This window comes from Pogona vitticeps, chromosome 1 (genome assembly GCF_051106095.1).
Source record: "Pogona vitticeps strain Pit_001003342236 chromosome 1, PviZW2.1, whole genome shotgun sequence".
Taxonomy (NCBI): Eukaryota; Metazoa; Chordata; class Lepidosauria; order Squamata; family Agamidae; genus Pogona; species Pogona vitticeps.
The window spans coordinates 242,822,883-242,850,782 of record NC_135783.1 but is presented as its reverse complement, the minus strand read 5'-3'; the positions used below and the strand labels follow the sequence as shown (position 1 = coordinate 242,850,782).

The 27,900-nt window shown below is 44.7% G+C and overlaps 1 protein-coding gene across 10 annotated transcripts in view; it reads right to left on the bottom strand.

Moving 5' to 3' along the window:
• Positions 1–27,900, bottom strand: part of SPEG (striated muscle enriched protein kinase) — a 150,211-nt gene that overhangs the window by 75,283 nt on the left and 47,028 nt on the right. For 2 of the 10 annotated variants that reach the window (XM_020792171.3, XM_072985337.2), the window contains exons 2-6: positions 16,539–16,628; positions 14,007–14,181; positions 8,641–10,025; positions 3,933–4,076; positions 814–996 (exon numbers count right to left, since the gene is read on the bottom strand). In XM_020792171.3, the coding sequence (XP_020647830.3) occupies positions 814–996; positions 3,933–4,076; positions 8,641–10,025; positions 14,007–14,181; positions 16,539–16,628 (1,977 nt within the window). Of the gene's footprint in view, positions 1–813; positions 997–3,932; positions 4,077–8,640; positions 10,026–13,838; positions 14,182–16,538; positions 16,629–20,842; positions 20,878–24,013; positions 24,054–27,406; positions 27,819–27,900 lie in introns of those variants that run through there. The other 8 variants (XM_078383461.1, XM_078383462.1, XM_072985338.2 and 5 more) reach the window with 8 other exon arrangements.

Below are 27,900 nucleotides of genomic sequence, written 5' to 3'. Positions count from 1 at the left end.
GGATAGGAAGCGGATCCGGCTAGCAAGGCGGAAAGGAAACAACGGAGCCGCTGCAAAAAGCCAGCAGCCTGCCCGGGCCCCCTTTCCCCCTCTTCCAGCAGCCAGGACGCTCAGCCTAGCTTTGCGCCGTCCAGCCCCGCAGGGGCTCACATTTCAGATCAGCTGGTAATTGAGTATATTTGCATCTTTTCAGAGAAATTATTTGAATTCGGCCCTAGTACCACTGCAGCCAGTAACACTGCCCTAGCCTCCCTCCCGTCCCGTCGTAAATGGACCAGAACACAGATAAGGAACGCACCTGGGCGACCGGCGGCCCCCCGCCTCTTTTCTGGTGCTTGGTCCTGACAGCCCGGCAGGCTGGGCCGCCTCTCCCGTCTTCCCTTTATTCGAGACGGCTGGCTGTTTGACAGTCAGACACTAAGCTTGCCTAAACCAAGCCTTGTAGGGTAAACGCTGCCTCATGTCTCTCTCAGCAGCCGCGGCAGCGGTAGGGAACAAGCTGGCAGAGAAGCCCCCAACCCTCCCCCATTCTCTCTCTCTCTCTCTCTCTCTCTCTCTCTCACTCACTCACTCACTCACACACACACACACACACACACACACACACACAGAGATAGAGATAGAGAGAGAGAGAGAGAGAGAGAGAGAGAGAGAGAGAGAGAGGACATAAGATTCAAGGCCTGAAACAGTTTCTTCCATGCTTGTAGGAGACTGATTTTACAAGCCCCTCAGCGTTAAAGCACCAGTTCCTGGGTCCTGCCACCAGCCCAATAAAATTCTGCACAACCTCCACACAGGGGCTCATATACTTACCAGGCCGCACAGACAAAATGGCGCTACAGCAGGCCTCGCCGACCTCGTTGGTGGCACAGACCGTGTAGAGACCGGCATCTGCCGTGCGGACATTCCTGACCAGCAGGGTGTGGCGTTCTCCCTCCGCTTTGATGGGGCGACTAGTGCTGCTCCGAAAGGGGACACCGTCTTTCCGCCAGGACACTGTGGGGAAAGGCCAAGAGGGCAGGAGAGATGAGAGCAGATGCATACATCTTACTAGCCCATATGCTCCAGCTGTGTGATTGTGAAAGAATATCTACTCCATGGGGAACAGATGAGTGTGAAAACACATGAAGGCTGCCTTTTCTAGGTTCCTTGAAAGGGACAACCTACACATGTCTATCCCCTTCACGGATTGCTGCCTTGTCGTCGTGAAGGGGCTTGAGTAATTCAGAGAAGCTATGGGCTATGCTGTGCAGGGACACCCAAGATGGACAGGTCATAGTGGAAAGTTCTGACTAAACGCGATCCACCTGGAGTAGGAACTGGCAAGCCACTCCAGTATCTTTGCCAAGAAAACTCCATGGACAGAATCAAAAGGCTTAAAGATATGACGCTGGAAGATGAGCCCCTCAGGCCAGAAGTCGTCCAACATGCTACTGAGGAAGAGCAGAGGACAAGTACAAGTAGCTCCAGAGCTAATGAAGTGGTTGGGCCAAAGCCGGAAGGACAGTCAGCTGTGGACATGCCTGGAAGTGAAAGGAAAGTCCGATGCTGCAAAGAAAAAATACTGCATAGGAACCTGGAATGTAAGATCTATGAACCTTGGTAAGCTGGATGTGGTCAAACAGGAGACGGCAAGAATAAACATTGACATCATGGGCGTCAGTGAACTAAAATGGACAGGAATGGGCGAATTCAATTCAGATGATTATATCTACTATTGTGGGCAAGAGTCCTGTAGAAGAAATGGAGTAGTCCTCATAGTCATCAAAAGAGTGGGAAAAGCTGTACTGGGATACAATCTCAAAAACGATAGATTGATTTCAATATGAATTCAAGGCAGACCTTTCAACATCACAGTAATCCATGTTTATACACCAACCACCGGTGCTGAAGAGGCTTCTCATTATAGGGGACTAAAATGCTAAAGTACGGAGTCAAGAGGAACAACAGGTAAGTTTGGCCTTGGAGTTCAAAATGAAGCAGGACAAAGGCTAATAGAGTTTTGTCAAGAGAACAAGCTGGTCATCACAAACATACTTTTCCAACAACACAAGAGGCGACTCTACACATGGACATTACCAGCTGGGCAATACTGAAATCAGATTATGTTCTCTGCAGCCAAAGATGGAGAAGCTCTATACATACAGTCAGCAAAAACAAGACCTGGAGCTGATTGTGGCTCTGATTATCAACTTCTTATAGTAAAACTCGAGCTTAAACTGAAGAAAGTAGGAAAAACCACTGGGCTAGTCAGGTATAATCTAAACCAAATCCCTTATGAATACACAGTGGAAGTGAAGAACAGATTTAAGGAACTTGATTTGGTGGACAGAGTGCCTGAAGAACTATGGATGGAGGCTTGTAACATTGTACAAGAGGCAGCAACAAAAACCATCCCAAAGAAAAGGAAATGCAAGAAAGCAAAGTGGCTGTCCAACGAGGCCTTACAAATAGAAGAGAAGAGAAACAAAATGCAAAGGAGATAGGGAAGTTACAGAAAATTGAATGCTGACTTCCAAAGAATAGCAAGGAAAGACAAGAGGGTCTTCTTAAACGAACAGTACAAAGAAATAGAGGAATAGAAAGGGAAAAACCAGAGATCGGTTCAAGAAAATTGGAGATATTAGAGGAACATTTTGTGCAAAGATGGACATGATAAAGGACAAAAATGGTAGGCACCTAATAGAAGCAGAAGACATCAAGAAGAGGTGGCAAGAATACACAGAGGAATTATACCAAAAAGATCTGGATCTCCAGGACAACCCAGATAGTGTGGTTGCTGACCTTGAGCCATACATCCTGGAGAGTTAAGTGAAGTGGGCCTTAGAAAGCCTGGCTAACAACAAGGCCAGTGGAGGTGATGGCATTCCAGTGGAACTATTTAAAATCTTAAAAGAAGACACTGACACCTATCAGTTCTGAAGCACTCAACGCTGAGTGCTCACTAGAAGGACAGATCCTGAAGCTGAGGCTCCAATACTTTAGCCATCTCATGAGCAGAGAAGACTCCCTGGAAAAGATCCTGATGTTGGAAAAATGTGAAGGCAAGAGGAGAAGGGGACAACAGAGGACGAGATGGTTGGACAGTGTCACCAAAGCTACCAACATGACTTTGACCAAACTCTGGGAGGCAGTGGAAGACAGGAGGGTCTGGTGTGCTCCGGCCCATGGGGTCAAAAAGAGTCGGACACGACTTAATGACTAAACAACAGCAACACATTTCTATTGTATCCATAGTTATTTTCACTGAGCTATTTGCCAGTGCTAATACAGTACAAGGCCACACCTCAGTGGCAGCACAAGAAAAAGATGGGGGCGCTTGCAGTGTTCATCATCAACAGCAAAAAATCTTGCAACATTTCAAAGGCTTGTTCAAGCGTGAGTGGAGCTTAAAAGTACTGTAGTGAGATTCTTTGTTGTTTTTCCTCCAGCAGACTGACAGGCCCATGCATTTGGAAACCTTTACATCAAATGGCAAAATCCAGAGCAGACCCAATGGGCACAGCTCAGCAATTTGGTGGGAGGCAAACAAGCAAAAATTGTCTATCTACCTAGAAAGTGCAGTGTAAACAAAAGAGATTTGCCCCCTTGTTTTCTTTGCAACAAAAAGACATCTCTTGATCTGGTAATCCCAGACTGCGGTCAGAAGCCGAAAAACAGGATCCTTCTTGACATAAACTTGGCAGCACACTTAATCAAAAGTCTCTACTGGAATGGTACAGTCCCACTGTGGTGGTTGTGGTGCAGACGCTTCAAATCAATATAAACAAAGACAGCTCCATGATCAAGAAGGCAACAGCAAAGATAGTGAAGACAGCTCTCTCCAATGCCTGGATCAATTTAACTCTAGCCTGCATTGAGTGCTTATGTTTGCCTATGCATATTAATCAATGACACACATGCGCGCGCGCACCTGTACACCATGCACTTGCCTTCTGGGGAAGGATTGCCTGTGATGATACATTTGAATAGCACCTCAGTTCCAGCTATGACTGTTACATCCTGGATAGGGATCTCAAAAATGGGTGCCTCCAGCGGATCCTCACCCGCAGAGATGTAGGAATCATCAGAAGATTCTGCACAGAAAAAAAAATGGAGAAAGAGCAGCTGCAGGTGGATTTGTTTGGAAAAGCACTACATGTCTGAAACCCACATGGAAACAGATTTGACATTACCCTTGGGGAAGAAATGTGTTTCAAATAGTATTAGCATGCACACTCACCCCTTTTGTCAACAGTAAAGCTGGTGAGGGAAAGAGCTTTTATGTGCTAGCGCTTACGGCTTGCACAAAATTCTCAGCTTACCTGGATGTCACTCTAGCTCTCACAAAACATCTGCTACTACCCAGTCAAGTCCAAAGCAACAGAGAAACCCTCACCTATGACAGAATTTCCTCTGCCTTGATAATCCTAGCAATGATTACAAGTTTTCTAAAGAATAACTGAACAGCTGATGAACTGTATTTCATTTATTGAGTAAGGAAATCTTTAGAACCCTAACGAAGTGACAACATTACAAGTCAATACACCCAAAGATGACACTAGACTCAGATCCATCTATCCATGTACGAATGATTGCATATTTGTTCAGTCTGTTTAGGAAGACAATTGATTACTTAGAGTTATATCAGTGATTCAAGATGAATATACTTTCCCCTTCAACAATGCTGGGGTTGGGGTGCTAGACTCCCATGTAGATCAAAATCCACATATAACTCTTCTGCCCTCTCAACATAACTACAAAGCATAAACAGTTCTCTCTCTCTCTCTCTCTCTCTCTCTCTCTCTCTCTCACTCACTCACACACACACACACACACACACACAGAGAGAGAGAGAGAGAGAGAGAGAGAGAGAGAGAGAGAGAGAGAGAGAGAGAGAGAGAGAGAGAGAGAGAGCAGTTCTCTCTATCAGGGTTCTCTTCCATAGCATTAACAAACCTTTCCATACAATGCCATGTGTAATGACTCGTAAGGGTAGGATTCTATGACATGTCATATTTTTCTTGCAGCCTATGTTTTTGTTATGGGCGGATTTGAACATTTTTATGAATCATTTGGTGAGAAAAGCCAGATTACACATAAACATGTTTGAACTTGCTTGTGGGTTCCGATGTAGGTTGCAGAGAAACTGTAATGTCATAGAAATCCTCCCCTCCACAACCCCCAGAAGAGCCTTAAAACAGTGGTCCCCAGCCTTGGGCCTCCAGATGTTCTTGGACTACAACTCCCAGAAGCCTTCACCACCACCTCTACTGGCCAGGATTTCTGGGAGTTGAAGTCCAAGAACATCTGGAGGCCCAAGGTTGGGGACCACTGCCTTAAAGTCCTTATGATCCCCTGATCTAGAGACTGAATTAATGTTTTGGGACAAGTAGACCAGTTCAATGCCTTTGGTGTTGAACTCATGACCCGGTTCTGGGTGCCCAGGGATAACATAATTATTATTTATTATATGTATAACCCAAACCTAAAATCTACTCAGACTCATGAAATTCAAGAGAGAAGCGTACATGATTCTTTTCAGTCTCACCATCCATTTTCAGAATAGAGCTAGTAAGAGTAGTTTACGTAGGTTACAAGGTTCCTGACAGAATATCTGAGCATGGTACGTGTATGTATGGTAAATGGACAAATAATCCATAGTAGTCCGAAAATTATGGTTGGTGGAGCAGAGGGTGTGCGTATGCGTGCACATGCACGTGTGTGTGCGTGCACGCACGCACGCACGCACACACACACACACACAGTGGGATTGTAGCAGAGTGTTTCAGCAAAGGGGCACAGATAGGACCCTGATTCCCTTGTAACTGTACTTGTAAGAAGGCAGGCAGAAGTGAAACTGCTAGAGGTAACCTGGACTTGAGGTAAATCAATGCGCCCCACTTGCCCTTGTGGATCAGTCTCCACTGATCTGCATGTGAAATTTCTTGTAGATTTCAGCCTGTGGATACTTTCCAAATAGAATGAATCCACCATTTTCCTTCCTTTTGCAAGAATGAATACTTTCTTTCTTCATTTGCTTAGTCTAACTGTTTTTCTTGAGTTCAACAAGATGCCACCATGAAAGGTGGTATGCTAACTCTATTTTGTTCTTGTTTTTTCCCTTCTCCTTACAAAAAGCCGCTTGAGAACTAGGACTACGTGAAGAACTTTGTTCAGTGTTTCTGACCAAAGATACTACCCTTTCAAGGTCCACTCACCCTCTTCAGATTGGGACCATGCATGATTGCTTTTTGGGCAGGAGACATAGAAGAAATAGGTGATTTTTAAGTTAAGAGAAGGAGTGGGGGATGGATGAGTTGCTAGCAGGGGATTTCGAACAGGCACTTGTACTTCTCTATTAAAAAAGCTACATGTTTGCTTGCAGGGCTTGCAGGTCAAACTGTTACCCCTGAACCATTTTGGCACCATTCAGATGCTTCATCAGCTCCATTAGAATCAAGCCTCAGATCCCACCTATGTTCTCCAGTCTGGCCAACTTACTCCTTGTGCAAAGATCTGGTCAGGCTGAGCCCTTGTTCACCAACTTTTTCCTTGTAGCTGCAGAATCAGAGTAGGACATTGCCAGAGTAGGACATGGCAAAACTCAAGGGTCCCACAAAGCAGCAATAGCAGAAGAAACCCCCAGCTGGAGGGCTGGTTTATTGTATGTTGTAGAATACACATTACCTCCTGAAGAGAAGGGTTTCCATATGATCATTCCAAGTAATACATATTAGCATTTAAAGAAAGTGAGGAAGGAATAAGATGATTAAGTCCCCTTCTAAAACAAGTGCTCTAACTGTACCACTGAATTCTGAAGCCTCACGGTTTGCTTGTCTTGAGCAGTGCTGTCTCCCTCTCATCCATCTCCTCATAGTAGCTGCTGGTTCTGTAGTCATACCGTTTGCCTGCTTTGAGCTACACTGTTCGTCTCTGGTCTCCATCCAGATGACTGGTAACTTCCTTCTGAGCACAGAACATTGGCCCTATTGCCATTTCAGAAGCAGAATCTCCCCACCTCCACCCCCAGCAAACTATTTTATTTCTCTCGCTATGGGGGTGGGTGTGCAAGAGAGAAGAATGTGTGTGCACATATGCAAACGTCTAAATTCAAAAACAGACACTGAATTATTGTTTGCTTTCAACTTTTAATGAGGAAATGTAAAAATCTCAGTTCTACGACCATGATGCTCACCCCTGCTTATTCTCCATCTCCAGCATAGTAAAGGACATGTTTGTCGCTTATTTTTCATTTCATTCTTTCATAGCATTGGCTTTGGGATTATTAGCCGAACATTTGGAACTACTGGCCCTCAAGACTGGCTTCATAAAGAATGAAACAGAGTGAGCAGGCACAGCTCTTCTTATACCTTTTCAAAATTCTTGCTTTTTAACCCTGCCTTAAAAGATGCAACATAAGAGAGGGTTCCTTTGGGATTCTGCTTTGCCCAAAAGTTCTTGCATGTGGAATGTCACAGACCCAGAGAACATACCAGAAGTGTATTACACTTTAGATGTCACATTTTCATTATATCTACTCCATTTTCAGTTTCGATATGGCAACCCCACTTAGGAAATAGAGGGATATGCTTGCCAGGAGTTGGCAATTCACTGCATAATGGGAGCCCAATATGATACAAGCTGTTTCAACCTGATCTGGGCTGAATTCTAAAGGGCTCTGCCAGCAAAGCTGTGCTTGGCATTCCAAAACTGACAAATGGGTACCTTGGAAATCAGAAGCAGAGCATGCTTAAGTGGTAAAGGATGTGTGATTATCGGCTTTCACAGCTTTGGAAGCTGCAAAGTTGACTTTGCAAACAGAGCAGCTTTGAAGATGCATCTCTGAAAGGATTATCCTGTTAGCACCTCCAATTCAAAGCTGCCGTGCTTTGGGCCTAAAAAGAGAAGAGTATTTACTAGGGTAGCACTAATGGATAGGGAATACCCAAAGTGGGAGAGGGGGAGAAGCATGTGTCTGTTGCAACTTGCAAGAAACTTGTCTGACCCAGGAATCTTTACACTCTGGTGCAGGCTATAATTCTCATACCCTTTCATGCTGTTTCCTCAGCTTTTCCAGCTTCTCATCACCACTAATTCCACACCACTCATTCTTCTTAGGTTGTCAGACATCCCTAGCCTGGCTCTTCTTCTGTTCCCAACATGTGACACACACACACACCCCAGTTCATGGATAGATAGATGACTCTCCCAGGCAGGTCCCTGCTGAGGTCACATCCAAGACATTAACAAGAAAAGCAGCTATTTGAGAGGAACAGATGAGAGCAAAGTAAACTTAAATCTGAACACTTGCCAGTCCTCCTGATGAGCTCGTTAAACCCAGACTGGCATGATACCCTACATCACTGGTTCTCAACCTTGGCTTACTCAGGAGTTGTGGACTGCAACTCCCAGAAGCCTTCACCACCAACTGTGCTGGCTGGGGTTTCTGGGAGTTGCAGTTCAAAAACATCCGAGTAACAAAGGTTGGGAACCTAGGCCCTACATCTAAAGATGTAAGCTAAACTGGAAAAAAGAGCACTAGGGTATATGTTTGTTTAGTTTTTTTCTAGGAGGATGACGGGATTCAAACCCAAAACACAGAGCAGAGTACTATTGCCTGGCTTTGCTGAGAACATAATAGACATCCACATTCCATACCTGGTTCTGGTGACATTCGTCGGGTTCGGCGGCCTTTGCCTCTGTTTCGTATACTCTTTCCTTCCTGAGACTGCAGTGCAATGTCCTTTTTCTCTGTCACTTTTCCAGTCTTTCTGTCAGATTCTCTGCTTGTACCGTGGGTCCCTGCCCTGCTTCTGTCTGTGCCTGGTTCTGTTTTGGCCCAGGACAGAGAATGTCCATGTTTCTGGGCAGGTAAGGCTTCACTTGGACCCTTGGACTCCTGACTCCCTTTTAATGTGTTCACAGAGCCTCCATCTGTAGATTCATTACCATCTGAAAGCCCAGATTGCAATAGATCTGTTCGACCTAGTGGGGCTGCATGGATCAGCGGGCATTGTTCCACCTTTCGCCGCATATCCTGTCCATTCATCTCAATTTCCTTCTGACCTCTATTTGATTCTCCTGTCTGTTCAGATGTGGCTCCACTCTTCAGCAGAGGCTTTTGTGTCCCCTTGGGCTCATCTCTTGGCCCTATTAGTCCCACGCTGGACAAGACCAGCTGTTGCACACCATGTGTATTCTCAGCACGTGGCAAAGCCTTTAGTGGTTTGAGTTTACGTGGTGGTGGAACCTTGGGGGCAGGTGGTTCCTTGGAGGTACGTGGAGATGGGGACCTGAACAATTCTTGTGACCGTCGTAGCTGCTGCTGAGAGACAGTGCGCTTGATGCGCCCCAGCTCTTCTGTGAATTTATGCTCCAAGGCATACACGTGACTAGAGAAGCGGCCACGCTCATCCAAGGAGGCTGCTTTCTGTTGGAACGCCCGGCGACGGAAAGCCACACCTCCCAATTCTGAGTGGGTATCGTCCACAAAGTCCTCATGAGAGTCAGCTGAGATAAAGGGACTGGCATCATCCAAGCCAGGCTGGTCAAAAGAACGTGTCTTGCGAAGGGGCAGCCATGTGTGGCCCGCAAAAGGGTTCTCATTTTGCTCCAGACTTTTCCGGCGCTCCTCAAAGAACTTGAGCTTGTCAAAGATCTTGGATCCTGACCGTGGCAGCTTGGGTGATGGGCGGAGGACAGACACTCGACTGGAAGCTTCACTCAGGGGTGTCTGGGGCCGTGACTCCCCTGTTCCAGCCTGAGAGTAGGCGGACGACTTGGGGCGCTTCAGCTTTTCATCAAACTCCTCTGACGCCGTGTCTTGGAACTCAGGGGGCATCAGCAGCTTTCTGCGAGGAGCCACAGGTGGAATGGGGCCACGGCTGGCCCCAGAGGGTTGGACTGGACACTGCCCTGCTCGAGGGGACACTGGACGCTGAAGTGGAGGTTTCTGCGTAGGTGGGTGGAGGGCATCTATGCTGTTTTTGCTGCTGCTGGTGGTGCTGGCTTCCTCTCTCCGGTATCCACCATGGGGCAGGCTGCTACGGTTGGAGAACAAAACATGGCAAGTTTTGCTAAGGTAGAGGAACCTTGGAAGTCAAGGGACCTGAGCCACAAGAATGCAGCGGCCCAGTAGAACAAGGAAAAGTGGCCTTGATGATAGCTGCCCACAGTAGCAGCTGAGGTTCAGTTATCCATGTCACAGGAACAAAGGGTGGGGAGGGAAAGCCACATCAATCTATTAAATTCTGGGCCAAAGACTTAGGGCAGAATTATTTTCCCAAGACAGTTGTGCTTGTGGCTCTCATGTGTGTCTATGTATATATTACCTATAAGGTGGGATTTAGGGGTTTTTTTTCCTTTCAAGTAACATGCAATATGACTTCCCGTGAACATGCTGCTTTGGACAGTGCACATGCCTATTATAGTTTGAATGACATATTGTTGGGTTTTGCCTTAGTACCAGGTCTTTTGTTCCTTCTACTTCTATCATTCTGCCATTGGCCGGATGGGGCTAGTGGGTTTCTCTGTCCAACATCCAGAAAAATGCAGCCCTTCTTTATGGCAGGAGCCAACCGTTGGTCTTACCTGCTGAATGAGCTGTGCTAGGGAGCCACACTAGGACAAAGGAAGAAATACAAGTGGTGGGGGGTTGAGGGTTCCAATCAAACTATACATTAGTTATATGTCAGATCAGTATAGGCAGGGTGGGGCAGGGCTGGGAATGTAGTGGGAGGCGAGACACAGGGGTGGCCTGGATGCAGCCAGAAATGCAACAGAAAGAATTTAGCTTTATCCAGTATAGTACATACAAACATGCTTCTTCCTACAGGCATAAATACTAACTAAAGCTTGCATGTGTATAGGCATGCACATTCATTCCAGTGCCAACTCTGTTTTGTGACACACACACACACACACACCCTGGTGGATGCATACATATACACAGGTGTACACAGAGTGACAGTTGTACATAGGCTTAGACATATCAGAGTCCTTTTTTCACCCTTTAATAGCAGGCAGTGTTGATGATAAGCACAAGGTGGGGGGGGGGAAGCAGCTTCAGGAAGGAAGAGGAGGCAGGAAAGGGAATCTCTGAGTCCTGCTGTTTCCCTCAGGGGACTTGAGTCCTCCTAACATAGCTCTGCAACCACCTTCCACCAGATCTGTGCCATGTTTTCACTACCTCTGCAATGTCAGCATGGGATTTGCTGTCATTTCTAGATCACGAGTCTCAGCTTTCATCCTTTAAGAAAAACTTCTGCTGTCAAGTTTCTGGTTATTACATTTGCAGTGAGAAGAAAAGAATAAAAGTGTGTGGGCAGTGCCGGCTAATGGCTCAAAAGCTAGAGGGGATCTATATATGGCTTGAGAGGAAGAGCTCTGGCACTCAGCACAGCTTCTTATCTCTCCCCATGAGCTGACATGTTTGCCTCAATACCTCACAACATTCCTGGGATTATGTATCTGTGTTCAAGAGAAATAAAGCCACATAACCCATTGCCAGATTGCCACAAGGAGGTAGACACAGCACATCTCTGAAGTGCTTAATCATCTTTTTTGTTTTTTAAAAAACCCCACCTTTAATCTAACTGATAGTGGCATTTAGTCTTTACTACTTTTATCTCTATGAATATACAGTGGAAGTGAAGAACAGATTTAAGGAACTAGATGTGGTGGACAGAGTGCCCGAAGAACTATGGATGGAGGCTCATAACATTGTACAGGAGGCAGCAACAAAAAACATCCCAAAGAAAAGGAAATGCAAGAAAGCAAAGTGGCTGTCCAACGAGGCCTTAGAAATAGCAGAGAGGAGAAGGGAAGCTAAATGCAAGGGAGATAGGGAAAGTTACAGAAAACTGAATGCTGACTTCCAAAGAATAGCAAGGAGAGACAAGAGGGCCTCCTCAAACGAACAGTGCTAAGAAATAGAGGAAAATAATAGAAAGGGAAAAACCAGAGATCGGTTCAAGAAAATTGGAGATATTAAAGGAACATTTTGTGTAAAGATGGACATGATAAAGGACAAAAATGGTAGGCACCTCACAGAAGCAAAAAACATCAAGAAGAGGTGTCAAGAATACACAGAGGAATTATACCAAAAAGATCTGGATGTCCCGGACAACCCAGACAATGTGGTTGCTGACCTTGAGCCAGACATCCTGGAGAGTTGAGTGAAGTGGGCCTTAGAAAGCATGGCTAACAACAAGGCCAGTAGAGGTAATGGCATTCCAGTTCAACTATTTAAAATCTTAAAAGATGACACTGTTAAGCTGCTACACTCAACATGCCAGCAAGTTTGGAAAACTCAGCAGTGGCCAAAAGGATTCAAAAAGATCAATCTACATCCCAGTTCCAACGAAGTGCCAAAGAATGCTCCAACTACTGTACAATTGTACTCATTTCACATGCTAGCAAGGTTATGCTCAAAATCCTCCAAGGCAGGCTTCAGCAGTATGTGGACCAAGAACTCCCAGAAGTACAAGCTGGATTTCAAAGGGGCAGAAGAACTAGAGACCAAATTGCTAACATGCACTGGATTATGGAGAAAGCCAGAGAGTTCCAGAAAAATATCTACTTTTGCTTCATTGACTACGCAAAAGCCTTTGACTGTGTGGACCACAGCAAACTATAGCAAGTTCTTAAAGAAATGGGAGTGACTGATCACCTTATCTGTCCTGAGAAATCTATATGTGGGACAGGAAGTAACAGTTAGAACTGGATATGGAACAACTAATTGGTTCAAAATTGGGAAATGAATATGACAAGGCTGTATATTGTCTCCCTGCTTATTTAACATATGCAGAATACGTCATGCGAAAGGCTAGACTGGATGAATCCCAAACCGGAATTAAGATTGCCAGAAAAAATATCAATAACCTCAGATATGCAGACGATACCATTCTGATGGCAAGAGGAGAAGGGAACAACAGAGGACGTGATGGTTGGACAGTGTCACTGAAGCTACCAACATGACTTTGCCCAAACTCTGGGAGGCAGTGGAAGACAGGAGGGTCTGGCGTGCTCTGGCTCATGGGGTTATGAAGAGTCAGACACGACTTAACAACTAAACAACAACATCAACAACAACAACAACTCTTATCTCCATATTCTCAGTGTATTCGTCTACCTGCCTGAAATGGTTCAGTAATACTTACGTAAATGCTGGGAACAATGCCCTGGTTTGAGGATCCTTCAAAACAGTATACACTTAATGCTGAAACCTTCCTAGGAAATACCTTCAATTAAGAAGTCCTTAGCATTGGCCAGATTACACCCAATATATAGGAACTTTGCAAAGATACATGAGAAGTTCTTTGCTAATCCCTACCACTACTGGCGTGTGCTTTAGGAGAGTAACGCCTACTGTTACATCTGCTCGGACCAAAAGAAGCTCTGAGCACAGGTAGGAGAATCATCCCACCATTGACCAGATGAGGGTAGTGGATTCTCCTTTCTATGCAGAGAGTGAAAACAACAGCCTGAGGATAGGGAGATAGATGCCTACCTACATAGATGTCTTCTGGCAACACTCTAAATGTGTGATAGTGGGGCTGTGGAGGTGACAGTAGGAGAGAGAAACAGCAGCAAAAGGAACAGTAGGAGAGGAAATGACAGGAGTTGTGGGTGGTTTCAAAGGGTTGAAAGTGCAGTGAGGGCTTGAGGGGGAAGAGGCTATGACAGTAGGGATCAAGATTACGAGGAAAGGGATTAGGAAGGATTTAGTGGTGCACCGGAATCAATGGTGTCGAGAGGGAGGGTTTGGGGGGAGATTATGGCTGTGGGTTGGAGGAAAATGATGGTCCCAGCACAATGGCCCTTGCACCCCACCCCACAGCCCCACAGCTACTTACACGTGCAGGGAGAGAGCACGGCCCCGGTACAGACTGAAGGCACTGCCGTAGGGGTCGCTGCCTAGAGACAGGCTGTCCTCGGACCCCGGGGCCACGCCAATCAGCTCCGCCCGTGATGCCCGCACCAGCGGCTCCACCCCCAGGTGCCGGGCCTCGGCAGGTGCTTGCCTTGGAATGCTGGGGTGCAGGTAGGGTCCCCTCACCGTGGGGCCAGCCTCCGGGTCCTTCTCCAACACCGTGGTTTGGCTTCCTGACCAACTAGAGTGCTCCTCTGTTTGGGACAGTCCTGCCAATGAGGTTGGGGTTGTCTTCATGGAGGCATCCACCAGCGTGTCCGACTCCCCTGCAAAAATACAAGCAAGGATTTGTTGAAGGAGCTGGAAACTCTCATCCCTACTCCTTTCATCAGATTGTGGCTATGGGGTAAGGCTGGAAGCCAGTGCTAGTGCCAGCTGGAGGCCTGGGTTGAAATGGAACTTCAAGGCCAGCTCTCTCATTAGGCAAAGTGAGGCAACTGTCTGAGGAGGTAGATATTTGATATCATACAAGGGCAGCAAACTGCTAGTTATTTGATTTGTTACTATTTTATTATGGTTTTTTAATTGGTAAAGATGGGGAGAGGACCTTGGGGGATTTTCTGTCTCCTGTAGTGAAAGAACATGACAGAACTGAGTCCTATGCTCTTTAATGTAGGTCAAGGGGCACGATTTTCTACTTTGTCTCGGGCAGCAAAATATATCTGATTACCCATAACTGATAGAGCAACAGAAGCAATAATGAACATCCCAAGTCTGTCTAGAGAAGAGCTTCTAATGTTCTCTTATTTGATAGATATTATTTGATTCAGGAGACTATAAAATGTCAACTTCTTGGGGCATGCAGTACCGTTAAATATATAATGAGTAAGTATAAGGTCATGCTCCTGGACACTAAAAATAAGCATTTTTCTCTTAGCTGAGGACTCATCATCTGGAAAGGACAAAGAAGGGGAAAACAGGGGGGGGGGGGAAAGAAGGGGCGGGAAGGGTGAACTTTGGTTGGTTATTACATTCCACAATCTGCAAGATCAGAAATTTGCCGGAATAGGGAAGATTATTTCTTTTAATGTATATAAATTAATATTTATAAAGTATTTTAAAATATGGACAATACGCTAAAGTCATTGTTTAATCTGCTCTCCCAATGAACTTCTGAAATAGGTTCTTAATTTGCCCACTTCTCAATAGAACTCTCTGGACTATATTTCCCAGAATTTCTGAAACAGTCTAGCCGTACCAGCAGGGAGACGCTAGGAGTTCCAACCCAAAAATGTTACCTTTCCACCCCACTCACCTCCCAAAAAGCCAATAGCTTTTCCAAACCATCTATTGAATCTATGGCTGATGAGGAAATGAATCTTAGTCAGAGGAATGTACTATACACCCAGAATCAGGGTGTTTTGTACCAGTCACAGAGAAGAACTCATTTATGACATATTTTGCCCAGTCTCTAAACTGAAGCCTGCCAATTGTGTGGGCACGAATATTATTATTATTGCTATTCTCATCATTATTGAGATGACCAGAAGAATGGAAACCTATGTCACAATGGAAATACAGGTTGTGTATTAATAAATCTAGAGGAGATTTCTAACAGCAAATGGTATGACTAGAATAGTACCATATTGTATGCATAATGGCAGTGTATCATAATTATTTTAAAACTTGGTGTGCCTGCAGAAATTTTGCATACCTTATTTAATAATTTAGACTTCATTCCATTTGGCTGCTTGGGCTCAGTCCATGTAGCAGTATCAGAAAAAGCTTAACAGTATCATAAAAGCTTAACATAACGAAATGCCCCGTTTTATGAAGAATTGGTAGGAAGTCAGTCAAAAGAAAATTAATTGCTGGCCAGGATGTATGATCATGCTAGAATCACTCTTCTCTCCTCACCTCTTTGCTTTCTTGTTCCAGGAACAGTGTGATGCTTCAGGAATGCTTAATGTGATCTCATATAGCCTTCCCACATTAAGTCCCTGCAGTAGTTAAGGAACTGTGATTTTTCAGTCATATTTCACTGTTATCTTATGACCTTTATGCTTTGTTAAGTCCTTGATAAAAAAAATTGCCCTCTTTATGAAATTAATGTTCTGCCTCAGTTAGTATCTACCTGCTTCCTTGAGATGGTGGTGTCAAACTCACTGTCTCTCTCATGTAAGTCTTATGCTCCAGTGGCAGCTGCCAACAACACTGGAGAGAGGAGAAGCTCTCAGATCAAGGATCCAAGAGGGTGGGATTCCCATTACAAGAGTAATCTCAGTTCCTATGGGTTGTCTATCCTTTTTTCAGAGGATAAATAGAAAGAAGGAGGTCTATGTGTAGGTGTTGATATATGTCAGGTGCAATTTGCTTTAAAACATCATTGAGAGGTATCTTAAAAATCCGAGCGAAAGATCCTAAACCAATAGCCTAAGAAATAAGCACCCTAAGAGCTGGGCCTCTCGCAGGAAGAACAGAAAGTGTATGTGTGAAACAGCAGCCTTTCCATGTCAAACAAAGAGAAAAGTACAGGGAGAAACTAGAGTGGGTTTATGACAGCATAATCAGGTAAAAGGAGCTGGATACCAGCAGAAGCTACTTCAGGTTCAAATACAGTTTTTATCATTCTGCTTGTAACATTTTGGCAAAGCTCTCCAGCTCCTGACTGGCTCCTACTCACCTGTTGGGGAGCTGTAGGTTGTCTCATCCTGGAGCTGGCTGCGTTGGGTCACCTGTGTGCTGCTGGCATCATCTTCTCCCGTCTCCGAGTCTAAAGGGAAGTAAGAACAAGATAAGAAAGGCGCTTTGCTAGGTAAGTCAGTTCACACTTTCACATGTGACTCATAAGTACTTCGTAAGATCTGGAAAATTCAGCTGGAAGAGCAGGGGGAAGAAGAGAAGGAGAGCGGGTGTTTCTAGTTGTGCAGATAAGTTTGGAAGTATGACATCATTGAAAGGTTCAGACACCAGCAGGAGGCAAGTCATAAGAACTCATCCAAACTTTCTGACTCTATGATTATTAAGTAACTTTTAAGGAACCAGCTTAGAGGACAGAACGTTTCAGTTAGAGAAAAACTAGGTTTTTCAGCCAGCCCAACTAGTTAGAAATATGGAAAAAGCAAGCATAGAACTAGACACACTTAGAAGCAAGCTGCTTAGAAGGAAGCTTTGCCCATTTTTTAAAAAACGGGCAAAGACAATGAAGCCATCAGTTTCAGGCAGTACATTTTGCATAACATGGATGTTTTTTCAAGATGTGTTCTATCCGTGATTTCTATCTGAATCATATAAGCAAAGTACACAGAAAGAAATCAATAAACGTTAGGAAAGCTTGTAACCAAAAACAGGAGAAAGTTGTCCCTTAAACATTATAGACTGAATGTTAAACTTCCCTATAATTATTACCGTACTACTTATCTAATGTTGGTAAAATTAAAGCGGGAGGAGAGACAAGAAAGGGAAAATACAGTACTGTGGCATTTTAAAAACAGAGATTTAGTTCAGTGCAAACTTTTGTGGACTAAAATCTTCTTCAGACACAAGAAGTGCAAATAAATATCCTCTGTATTTAATAATATATATCATCACAGTGTTGAGAGTCATGAGCACGTAAGGTTACAGATAATAGGCAAAATGGCAATGGCTCTTAACCCAGGAATGGGTCTATCAAGGTGTTGATTGCTTCAGGTGGCAGGCCTTAGCCAGGGTGATAAGCTACATGAATAGGTTGACTTGGCTGTTGTAGACATGCTAAAAGTTGTTTCTTGAACAGAGGTCAGAGTCTGTCAAGGGAGACAACTAGTCATAGTATACTCATAAGATATTACAGAAAACAGGATTCTCGATAAATGTAGTGTGCTAAGAAGCGCTGGTATCTATTTAAGTCTTTAGAGGAGTGCTGGAACTTGTTTACATAGCCAGTTTTTGTTGTCTCCTTCTTGAGTTTCCTTTTGCAGTTGCTTTTTCAACAACAGTCACTTGAGATCTATAAAGGAAGTGTCTTGGGAGGTTGAAGTGCTCTGATACTGCTTTCTCTGTGTTGCCTTTTCTGATGGCACATTTGTGTCCATTCATTCTTTTGCACAGAGATTATCCTATTTGTCTTATAAAAAATTTGAAGGGGCATTCCTGGCAGAGGCTGGCATAAGTCACATTGGGTATGTACAAGTAAATATATCCACCACCCCAAGGTTGTGGTTGATGTTGTTGGGACTCTTGATGGTGCTGCTAGTGTAGATATGGGGACATAATTGGTATCTAGGTTTGTGACAATTTTAGTTGTCCATTGCCATTTTGTGTTGCCTGTTGTGCGTCAATGGCTGTTAAAGCTGGGGAGCTGTCTGTAGGCAAGTACAGGCCAGCTCTGCAAAGCCTGGAAGACGGAAGCACTGTTGTCCAGAGTAGGCTGCAGGCTATTGATGGTACACCTCAGTGCTCTCAACTGGGACCTAGAGATGATCTGATGGAGGAAGAGAGCAAGAAGAAACTGACCACATAAAGTTCCAGTTCATCTGTAAGGACCTAAATGGAGATCAAGGCTTCTGGAATACTACATACAGTATATTAATAACCCAGCTTTCTGTAATGTTTTCTGGATATAAAACAACTATCTCCCTTGACAGATTCTGACCTCTGTCCAAGAAATATATTTCAGCATTTCTGTGACAGTCAATTTTACCTGGCGTTCAGCTTATCACTCTAGCTGGGGCCTGCTACCTCAAATCATTAACAGCTCCATAGTCCCATTCCTGTTGTCACTTTGCCTATTTATGTGTCCTTACCTGGTTGTGACTCTCCCCACCATGGGAATATTATATATAAATACAGAAGACATGCATTTGCATTCCTTGTGGGTGAAGGGATAGATTTTTATCCAGGGAAACTTGTACTGAAACAAATATGCCACAACATCTTGCTTCCCCTCTTCTTAAAGTGCCACAATATCTTGATTACCCCTTATTTTCTTTTTCCTCTCTAATTTTTCCAACATACAGTATTAAGACAGACTAGCACAGCTACTTTGCTGGAAATTTCTTTTCTAATGTGTCTACTCTTTCTCTGGTGACTCAGTCTGACAAGCATATACTGTAAAGAAATCCTCTGGATGCTAGTACAGTAATCACAGCTAAAATTTAGACATAAAAAATAAGACATAAACCCTTACTACAGCTAAGGCTGGTGAAATGGTGGGAAGCTAGTACAAATGTCAGTGCTTATGGAATATGTTCAATCAAGGGGTGTCGGTCAACATTCAGCATCTGCTCAAACTAGAGGGTTTTATGAAGAGACGATAGAACTGTTTGCAACTAAATATATGAATTTTTATATATATATTTCTTTTAAAGAAAAAGCCAGAGGGAGGATTACCCCTTTGTTCTACAACTACCTCAGAACAATTCCACTGAGTAATTACAGACTGTCCCCTCTTGAAGGACACAAGAAGGCCATTCCATATTCCCAGAGAAGGGCAGGATAAAAATATAAATTAATAATTCTTTGGAGCCAGACTCTGAAGCACATATAAGACTGAGCAAACTACAGAACCCTGGAGTACCTTCTCTTTCTGGCTTGGTAGGTTGGGGGGCAGGAGGAAGGTGGCTCACTTTTCTGGCAGCTGCAGCTCACTGCCTTCCATTGGAGCCTTCACCCAGGACTGAAGGTCAAATATTAGTAGGGATGTATTTCTTCTGATTAATCCATTTTCTTCACAAATGCAGGTCTTAGCAATTAGAGACGCTAATTAACCCTAGTTTACCATCTAGTGACCAGACACTGAACAAAACATGCTAAACGCAAGATATGTAGGCGAGGAAAATAATTTGGTGTGGCAAAACACACGCCTTTCATTACCTGATGGAACATCTATTCTAAAAACTTGCTAAATAGTTAGTCTGACTGTAAGAGAGGCAACAGGGAAGATTACAATCAAGCGACCATTGAAAAATCAGGGTGGCAGGACATTGTTCAGCAGTACATTGAAAAAACCAAGCAATATGAGTTAAAAGAAAAATGAAAAACTAAAGAGGCCCATGCTTTCTATTGAGGAAAAGAGGCACAGAGTGAATTACAGATGATATTAAGCAGAACAATTTATTGTTAAAAGATTATTTCCCAGCCTTCTAGTGTTTTCACACTGTTGAGGGTGGCTAACAAAATTAAAAACCAACGAAGTGAGGGAATAACTAATTTAAGCAAACAATATAAAAACCATAGTGACTAGATATGTTATGCTATCCTTTCAGCTGCTCCTTCTTGATGGATGAAAGACAATAAACAAATCCCAGAGAAAACACACACACACACGCACACACACACAGAGAGAGAGAGAGAGAGAGAGAGAGAGAGAGAGAGAGAGCTGTATGTATTATCTAACTGTATGATCTGATCCTTGTTTTCCCATATATACCCTGTTTCCCCAAAAATAAGACCTAACCTGAAAATAAGCCCTAATATGATTTTTCAGGATGCTCATAATATAAGCCCTACCCCCAGAATAAGCCCCAGTTAAGTGAAAGCCTGCCCTCCACCATTGTACAGCAACCAGAATAAGATGACATGAATATATTTGAATAAATGTAGATTGTTGTAGATGAAACAAAAAACATCCCCTGAAAAAAGCCCTAATGCATTTGTTTGTTTTTTGGAACAAAATTTAATATAAAATCCTGTCTTATTTTCGGGGAAACACGGTAGACAATAGAATCTTACATTATTGTATAAGGAAATCTTCCATCATTAAGCACATACTAAGTTATAAACAATAGACAGTGTTTAAATAAAGAAATGTGCATAGAAGACTTCTTTTTCTACCCAAGCACAAAGGGATTCACACTCCAAACTACTAGAAGACTATGAAGCTGCACATCAATATCAGAAAGCAGCAAGAGGATGAAGAAGGAGTAAGGAGAAATGTAAGCACAATGGAGATCGAACGAAGAACAGGTCAAAGAAAGGAAAATTATGGTGAAATAGCATTTTTCCTACCGTAACTTTGTTTTCTGCAGGAGCGGAAAACTTCGCTTCCATAGGGGCAGCATGAAAGAGAGACACACGTCAACAACACATGACCACCCAAACCAGACCTGAGCCATTAATATCCCAAAATGCAATGAAATTGACAGTATCTCACCTGGAAGACCCAGGTAACTTTGGGAGAGGGAACATGCTGAGAGAATGGTCAACAGGGTAAAGCATACAAAGCTGTAGCAAGAGAAGGTCTGAATAGCAAAGGTGTTGATGGTACATGAACCCAGGCACTAAAACTCCTAAGGACCAGAGCAGCCGAATGCAGTAGATAGGCTCACTGAATGACAGGCCAGTCAGAGAAGTCAGTAATGCCTGGGGCTAGGGGGAAGGCAGTCCTGTGACAGACATTTCGTTGATAATCCCTGCTGTGTTTTAGAAAGTCTGGTTTAAGTTTATAATCATAGAAAGCATATTATCCTCTCCAAATAAGCTCTCCCCTGCTCATTCCGCCACTGGCTGCAATAGCCTCCACCTGTGTGTGAACCTAAGAGCCATAGCAACAGAAGCACTGAATGGGCAAAGTGGATAATGTTCACTACCTCCTTATAGGACCATTAGTGCAATCCATATATGTGTGCATTCAGAACTAGGACTGGCTGAAAATTCAGTGATACAAGTCCTAGAGAAGTGAATATAGGATTGCAGTCTATAAAAATTAATTTGCTGAATCAAACCAAAGTCCACTTACTCGAGTATGTATTCTGTTTCTAGGCACGCATCTTCAGTGCCAGATCAATATTTAGTGTTGATCTACATGTGATTCTGACTAAGGTGATAAAACTAATTACACACTGCAAGGTAGCCACACATTCTCCCAAGGAGATAATGCCTATGGAAAAGGTCTGGATCTACACCAAGGATCTAGATTGAGGCTGCACTGAAGTTGGGTCATGGGGAAGTGGGAAGGATGGTTAGCAGGGGCAATGAGAGTAGAAGACAGCAGAGCCACAGAAATGGGAACAGAAATAAAGGAGTGAGGAAAAACCCAAATAGACAAGAAAGGTTGTTGTAATCCCTAGGTGGGAAATTGCTACCTCAATTACTAGAATACCCACTGATCCAAGAAACCAAGGGTACTTTGGTCTCTGTGTTCATACTACACCCATGGATCTGTTTCAAATCAAAGTATCCTTGAAAATCAGCAGTACATTTACAGCAGGAAAACTTGGAGCAAAGGGGTTTCCCCAGGTTCTTGTGTGTGATGTGAAATGTCAGCAGCAGATGCAAAGCAGCCTTGGTGTATATCCTTGATATAGACACATATATCTCAGGAAGATCAGAAGCAGGGTATGAAAATGAGGAGAAATCTCTGCATTTTGTCCCCAGCATCTGGCAATCAGAGACACACTGTCTTTGAATGCAAAGGTTCCGGGTTTAAACTACTGTAGGTGGTACCTATTTATCTACTTGCATTTTTACATGCTTTCGAACTGCTAGGTTGGCAGGAGCTGGGACAAGCGACGGGAGCTCACTCTGTCATGTAGATTCGATCTTACGACTGCTGGTCTTTTGACCTTACAGCACAGAGGCATCTGCAGTTTAACCCGCAGCACCATGTCCCTATGTGCATTGCTTACAACTTAACAATTCTTTACCCTATTATCAAGACCGTCTTTTTCAAACTGAACATGGAATCCTGTGTCACCCTATATAAGAAGCAAAGAAAACTATTGGGACTTGTAAAAAAATCCAAAATCTACAGTAGGTCAATATTATTACTAGGACTAACCAAAATGTTCCAGCACAGTGAGCAAGATTTGGGATTTCAATAAGTTTGGCAATGAGTTTTGATGAACACAAACATTTGCTCAATATTTTGAGACATATTGGTTGATTCTAACAAAAGAATTTCCCTACTGTAAATGTTAGAAGACTACATAAAGCAACTGGTTTTAGGTGTCATTGCTTTTTCTCTTTCCTCATACCAGACATGAAAAAATTCCTGCAAAGCACAGCACACATTAGCTCTCCATTTAATTTCCTTCCTCAGGAAGGTGATGCTATTATTTCCAAAAGGGTAGGACCGGACCACTTTTAGAATGCTAACCAATGTCATTTATGATCAGGTATAATTTTTTCTCATAATTGCATTATCATTGGAGAAACTGTACATATGGAATGACAGCCTTTATGGAATATGGTTGTCTTTTTTGAGATTCTATAAATTAAGCTCTAAGCTCCATATATAATGTTATAGGCCAGAATCATCTTCAGAATTTGCATACACAGCAGTACAATTGTACAAGTGGTTACCCCCAGTAGGGTGAGTTTTGTGAGTCTGGTTGTGCAATTTCTGTGATTTATTGTGCTTTTTTAAATTGTGCTTTCTGTGTCATTTTAATTTTAGATCTAGATCACTGAATCATCATATTGATGTATCACGACTGGGGTCATGTGAGGTTCTGAGTTTTTAATTTGTAAACTAACCAGAGTAGTGTATCCACTAGAGGATTCCACAGTATAAATCAAATAAACAAACAGACAAACAGACTGATTGTCTGCTCTATTTCTCAGCCAGTGTGTGACTAGTCCTATAAAGAACAACCTACGGAAGTGAGAGAGCACTTCATAATTGCTTTACACTCCATGTTTCGTCCAGACGATTTTAGTCATAAAAGCAACAGCATAAATTCATACTAGGAGCATCATTGACTCTCCCCCTACCTGCCTGGTTTCTAATGTGACTACGTACAAAAGAGGACATAGTTCATGCACCTATGACATTTCACAGGTACAGCTATCACGACAAGCTATATCTAATGAGGGTGAAAACAGAAGAGACACAGAATTTTACAATTAGAAGAAGAGCTGACATAAGTTGTAGACAAGGTGTGATTATTTTCTAATATCTTTAACAGCTTTATCAGTTGCAAATTAGCTTGCCTTTGTTGATTGGTTATGGGGAAGAATAATAGAGCCAGTTTGCATGTTGATGTTGCCAACATGGCACTTTTCAGGATGACTTTGGAGATAATGAAGTTTATTTTGGCCATCAGCTTTCCTTGTCTACACAGTTACTAAAGGCAGCCCCCCTTTCCCCATCCATCCACCTTGTTACTGCCCCACAGCCCTCTAAAATATATCTGAAACAGGCCTCTGGTGGGAAAGGGCAGAAGTAATGCAACGCACCATGCGTGAAGCGCCCAAAACGCCGCGTGTGGCCACTTTTCTGCAAAGGAAAAAGGAAAAAAGCCAACATTACCGCAAGATGGGCAGACTGAGAGGGAGAGACAGTTTGGAATACAGATAACAGGGCAATCAAACTGACTGCTGCCAGTTTGGTATACTGGCAATATTGGCGGAAGACCAGTCAGAGGTTCCTGATCCTACTTCAGGACTGCCATCCAGAGAGGGACTGCATCTGCCCCTTTGCACAGGAATGTACGATGTGCAGCTTTCCTGAATTTGTTGGACTGCAACACACCACATTTATTCTAGCTAAAACTGGTGGGAGTCCAACAACACCTGGAGAGTTGCACTTTCCTTGCCCATCCCAAGGTACTATATTCCTCCCCTTTGATTCTGAAACAGAGATGAAAATGTAGCACAGGGCTCTGTGTAAACACAGCCTGGGGAAAGGTACCTGGGTTCTTGTCATTTTCTGGAAAAATTAAAAGGAAGAAGGAAGTGGCCTTTTGACCTTTCCTTGGGATGAAATTCTCAGATAGATTGAAAAACAGGAGCCCACTTCTTTAAACGTCATTTCACAAACTTTGGAAGTTTCAGAGGATCCATCCAGAACAGAGTGCACATTTCACCATGGTTGGATATAAAGGCCAGTTGTCATGAAGGCACTATGTATTCTTTCCACGCTGGAGGTCATCCTGTGCTGCACAGTATATAGTACTCCCATTCAAAGCTTGGAAGGGTTAGTTTTCAGAAACATGTGTTGAACAAGATGCACCTTTGATCTAAACAATCAGAGCTCTTCTCCAGTCTTATATAAAGGCCCATGACCATGGCAATCTGAGGAGAAATGGGGTTTCAGATGTTAGGGACCGCTTTCTGCTTCATGTTGTGCTGCTGGATAGAGAGCTCTGGGAGTTTCAGTCCAACAAGTAACTTCTCCAAGTCCATTGTCCTAGAAACATGTGTGCCAGCATGTTGTATTTGCATATATGCATATATACACATGCCACCATCTAACAGTCATAGGCTACCAGGCTGCTACAAAAGCACTAGTTCCCTTCAACCCTCATTCAGACCCCTATCACTTCACAGGGTCCCTGTGGAAAAGGGACACTGGCACATAGTTAGCCTCCTAAGTGACTGATTGCCATATGGACAGATTAATCATGCTTTCTGTAGGAGAAGAGAGCTTTCCTAATTCAGCACCAATAACAGAGCTTATAAGTACACATGTCTGCACACATAACATACTGAGGAGCACAGGAGGAAATTACCCCTCCTCTTAACTTTCCTGATACAGTATTTCTATCTGCTAGCAAATCTGCTTCACCAGTATTTGTTCCATAATACCAGCAGCAAAGCGACACACCCTGAGCAGCAGTAAACAGAGGTGAAAGCATCCCTCTGGAGGAGCGAGAGAGATAGTGAGACAGAGTGCTGGCATAACAGAGAGAGGGATTGTAACTCACACCAGCCCACACAAATATGTCCAAATAGGCATACACACCATCTATTAGCACCTTCTCCTCCCTCTTTCTCTTCTGCATCGTATGTTCTTGGAATGAGAGAATATAAGATGCACTGGTTCCAACCTGAAAATAAATGCTACCAAGCAACATTTAATATGTTCCAGGTAGATTTGTATTCTGGCCATGCCAGCTTGCCATCAGTGAGGCTGGCGCTGGCTGGGAGCCCATGTGCCAAGTCAAGAAGATATATGAGCAGATTAGCTATGCTGTTGAGGGATAATTCCCCTATCAAGAAATGGAAATACAATCAAGGGCCATTAACGGGTACCTGGCTGGCATCTGCCTGAGTCAGGCATATGGCTATGGGAAATCCCTGGCTCTACAATTACACACAAAGTTGTGTTGCCACTGAGATACTGGCACATATCTCAGTGGACAAAATGCAGCTCCACTTCACAGAGAACAATACGAACAACCCCAAACCGAATTGCTCCTATTACTCCCTGTGGAATAATGGACCCACCTCCACCCCAAGATGGACAGAAAAAGGAAAGTATAATCTGGTATAAGAGGCAGTACCAGCCAAAGAAGATGCCATGATCTCCCAGGACAACAGTGTTGCAGGACACCTTAAACCAAGTCCTTCAGCAGTAAGAGAATGGGGACTCCTTGGCTGCAGAGGAGGCTGTTACCCTTGGGACTGTGGAAGTGACTACTTAACCAGACCCTGTCTTCTTTTCATAGCTTTCCCTTACAAAGGGAATTGGTGAGGAGTTGGGGGGGGGGATATACCATTCCAGAGTATGCCTTAATCTTTTATGTGCCTGCCTAGTTCAGGGTGCCGCTCCTCCAGCTCCTACTGAAAATGGCAGCAGCCACAGGTCTGAAAACGCATTTTCCCTCAGTCTGCCATGGCCAAGGGTCTCCATAGAATAAAAGAAAGTGAGAAGAGCTCTTATGGTTCCGATGAAAGGTACTTCTAGCCCCGTCTACTGTTACCAAGGGTAGACCAGCTGCTTCTGGAAAACCCCTAAGTAGGTAAGAAGACAACCTCCCTTGCTTTGTTCCTCCCCAGCATCCAGCATCGCATCTTTGCTTCCCACTTACTCCCTTGCAGAGGTCATGGATGGGTATTTAGGCTTCTGGAGTAGCCAAAGGGCTTGGAGAAGGGGAGGGAAGGAGTCTAGGGATGACCCTTTACTGGACTGCTGAGGCAGGGAAAGGCATGTCCTCCTAACCATAATGCCCCCTTCCCTGCAGCGCTCCCCTTCCTCTGGTCCCTTGCCCCGGGAAGCCCCCTCCTATCCCGGGTTGGAGCCCCCCCCCGAGTGACGTCTGCGCCGCGGGGAGCCCTGCTCCTGCCAGGTGCTGACGCGCAAAGCCAGATGACGCAGAGAGGCACAGCCTCCGTGACCACCAGGCTATGGGCATGGGACGAAGGTAATGGCCCGGATCCACCGCCCTGGGCGTTTTAGGTGAAGCGCACCCTCGGCGGACACATGCCTTGAAACCCTGGCTCAGCGTTCCGAGGCGACCTAAGCGCCGCTCTGCTTGGCAGCCGAGGGGGAGGGCAGGCGGGCGGGCAGGCGGAGAACCGCTCTTCTACAACAACCCACACATAACACACCACCGTGATGTAGTAAACCCCACTCCACCAAAGTGGCACAGAACAGCCTAGCCTTATGGGGAGGTGGTGGCGGAAACCACAGGATAGCTCAGCCGCTGGAGTCGGGTGGGGCTTCTCTGCCTCTGGGTTGTGCGCCCCCTCGGTTCCCCCTCCTTCCGGCACCCAAGCCGCCTTCTCTCCTCTTCCTCTCCTGCCTAGCGGCCACCCCCTTTAAACATTAGCTTCCCGACCTCCCACGATCCCCCGCCCGCCCACCTTCTCCCTGCCACCCCCTCCCGCCAAGCCCGGAGCCGTTACCTGGAGACGCTTCTTCACCCAGATCTTCTTCATGTCCCCCCCAGCTCACACACAAACACCCTTGGCAGCACCCTCCCACTCGTATGTCAGCGCGATGCGGCGGCGGCAGTAGGGGGGCTGGGTCCGGAGCGCAAGGACGGCGGGGGGAAAAGGAGCATCCTCCGAGCGAGCGCAATAGGGAGGGGAGCGGGCGCCGGCCTCTCGCCTCCTCTCGTTCTCCTTCTCCCTCCGCGAAACCTGTTTCACCGGAGCCTGCCAACCAGCTCGTAGCCTCGCCCGCCTGAGACAATGACAGCGCAGGCGGGGAGGGGTGGGGGGGTGAGTGCTGGGAAAAAAGGAGGGGCTGGAGGGAGCGGGAGCAGGGGAGGGGTTTGAAGGAGGAACCGGGATGGAAAGGGTATGGCCGGGGCACGAGTGTGCTGCCTCTTCCTCAGGGCTGACGGGGCACCTCCTTGTTTGCAGTCAAGGAATTCGTGGAGTTGGGGGGGGGGGGG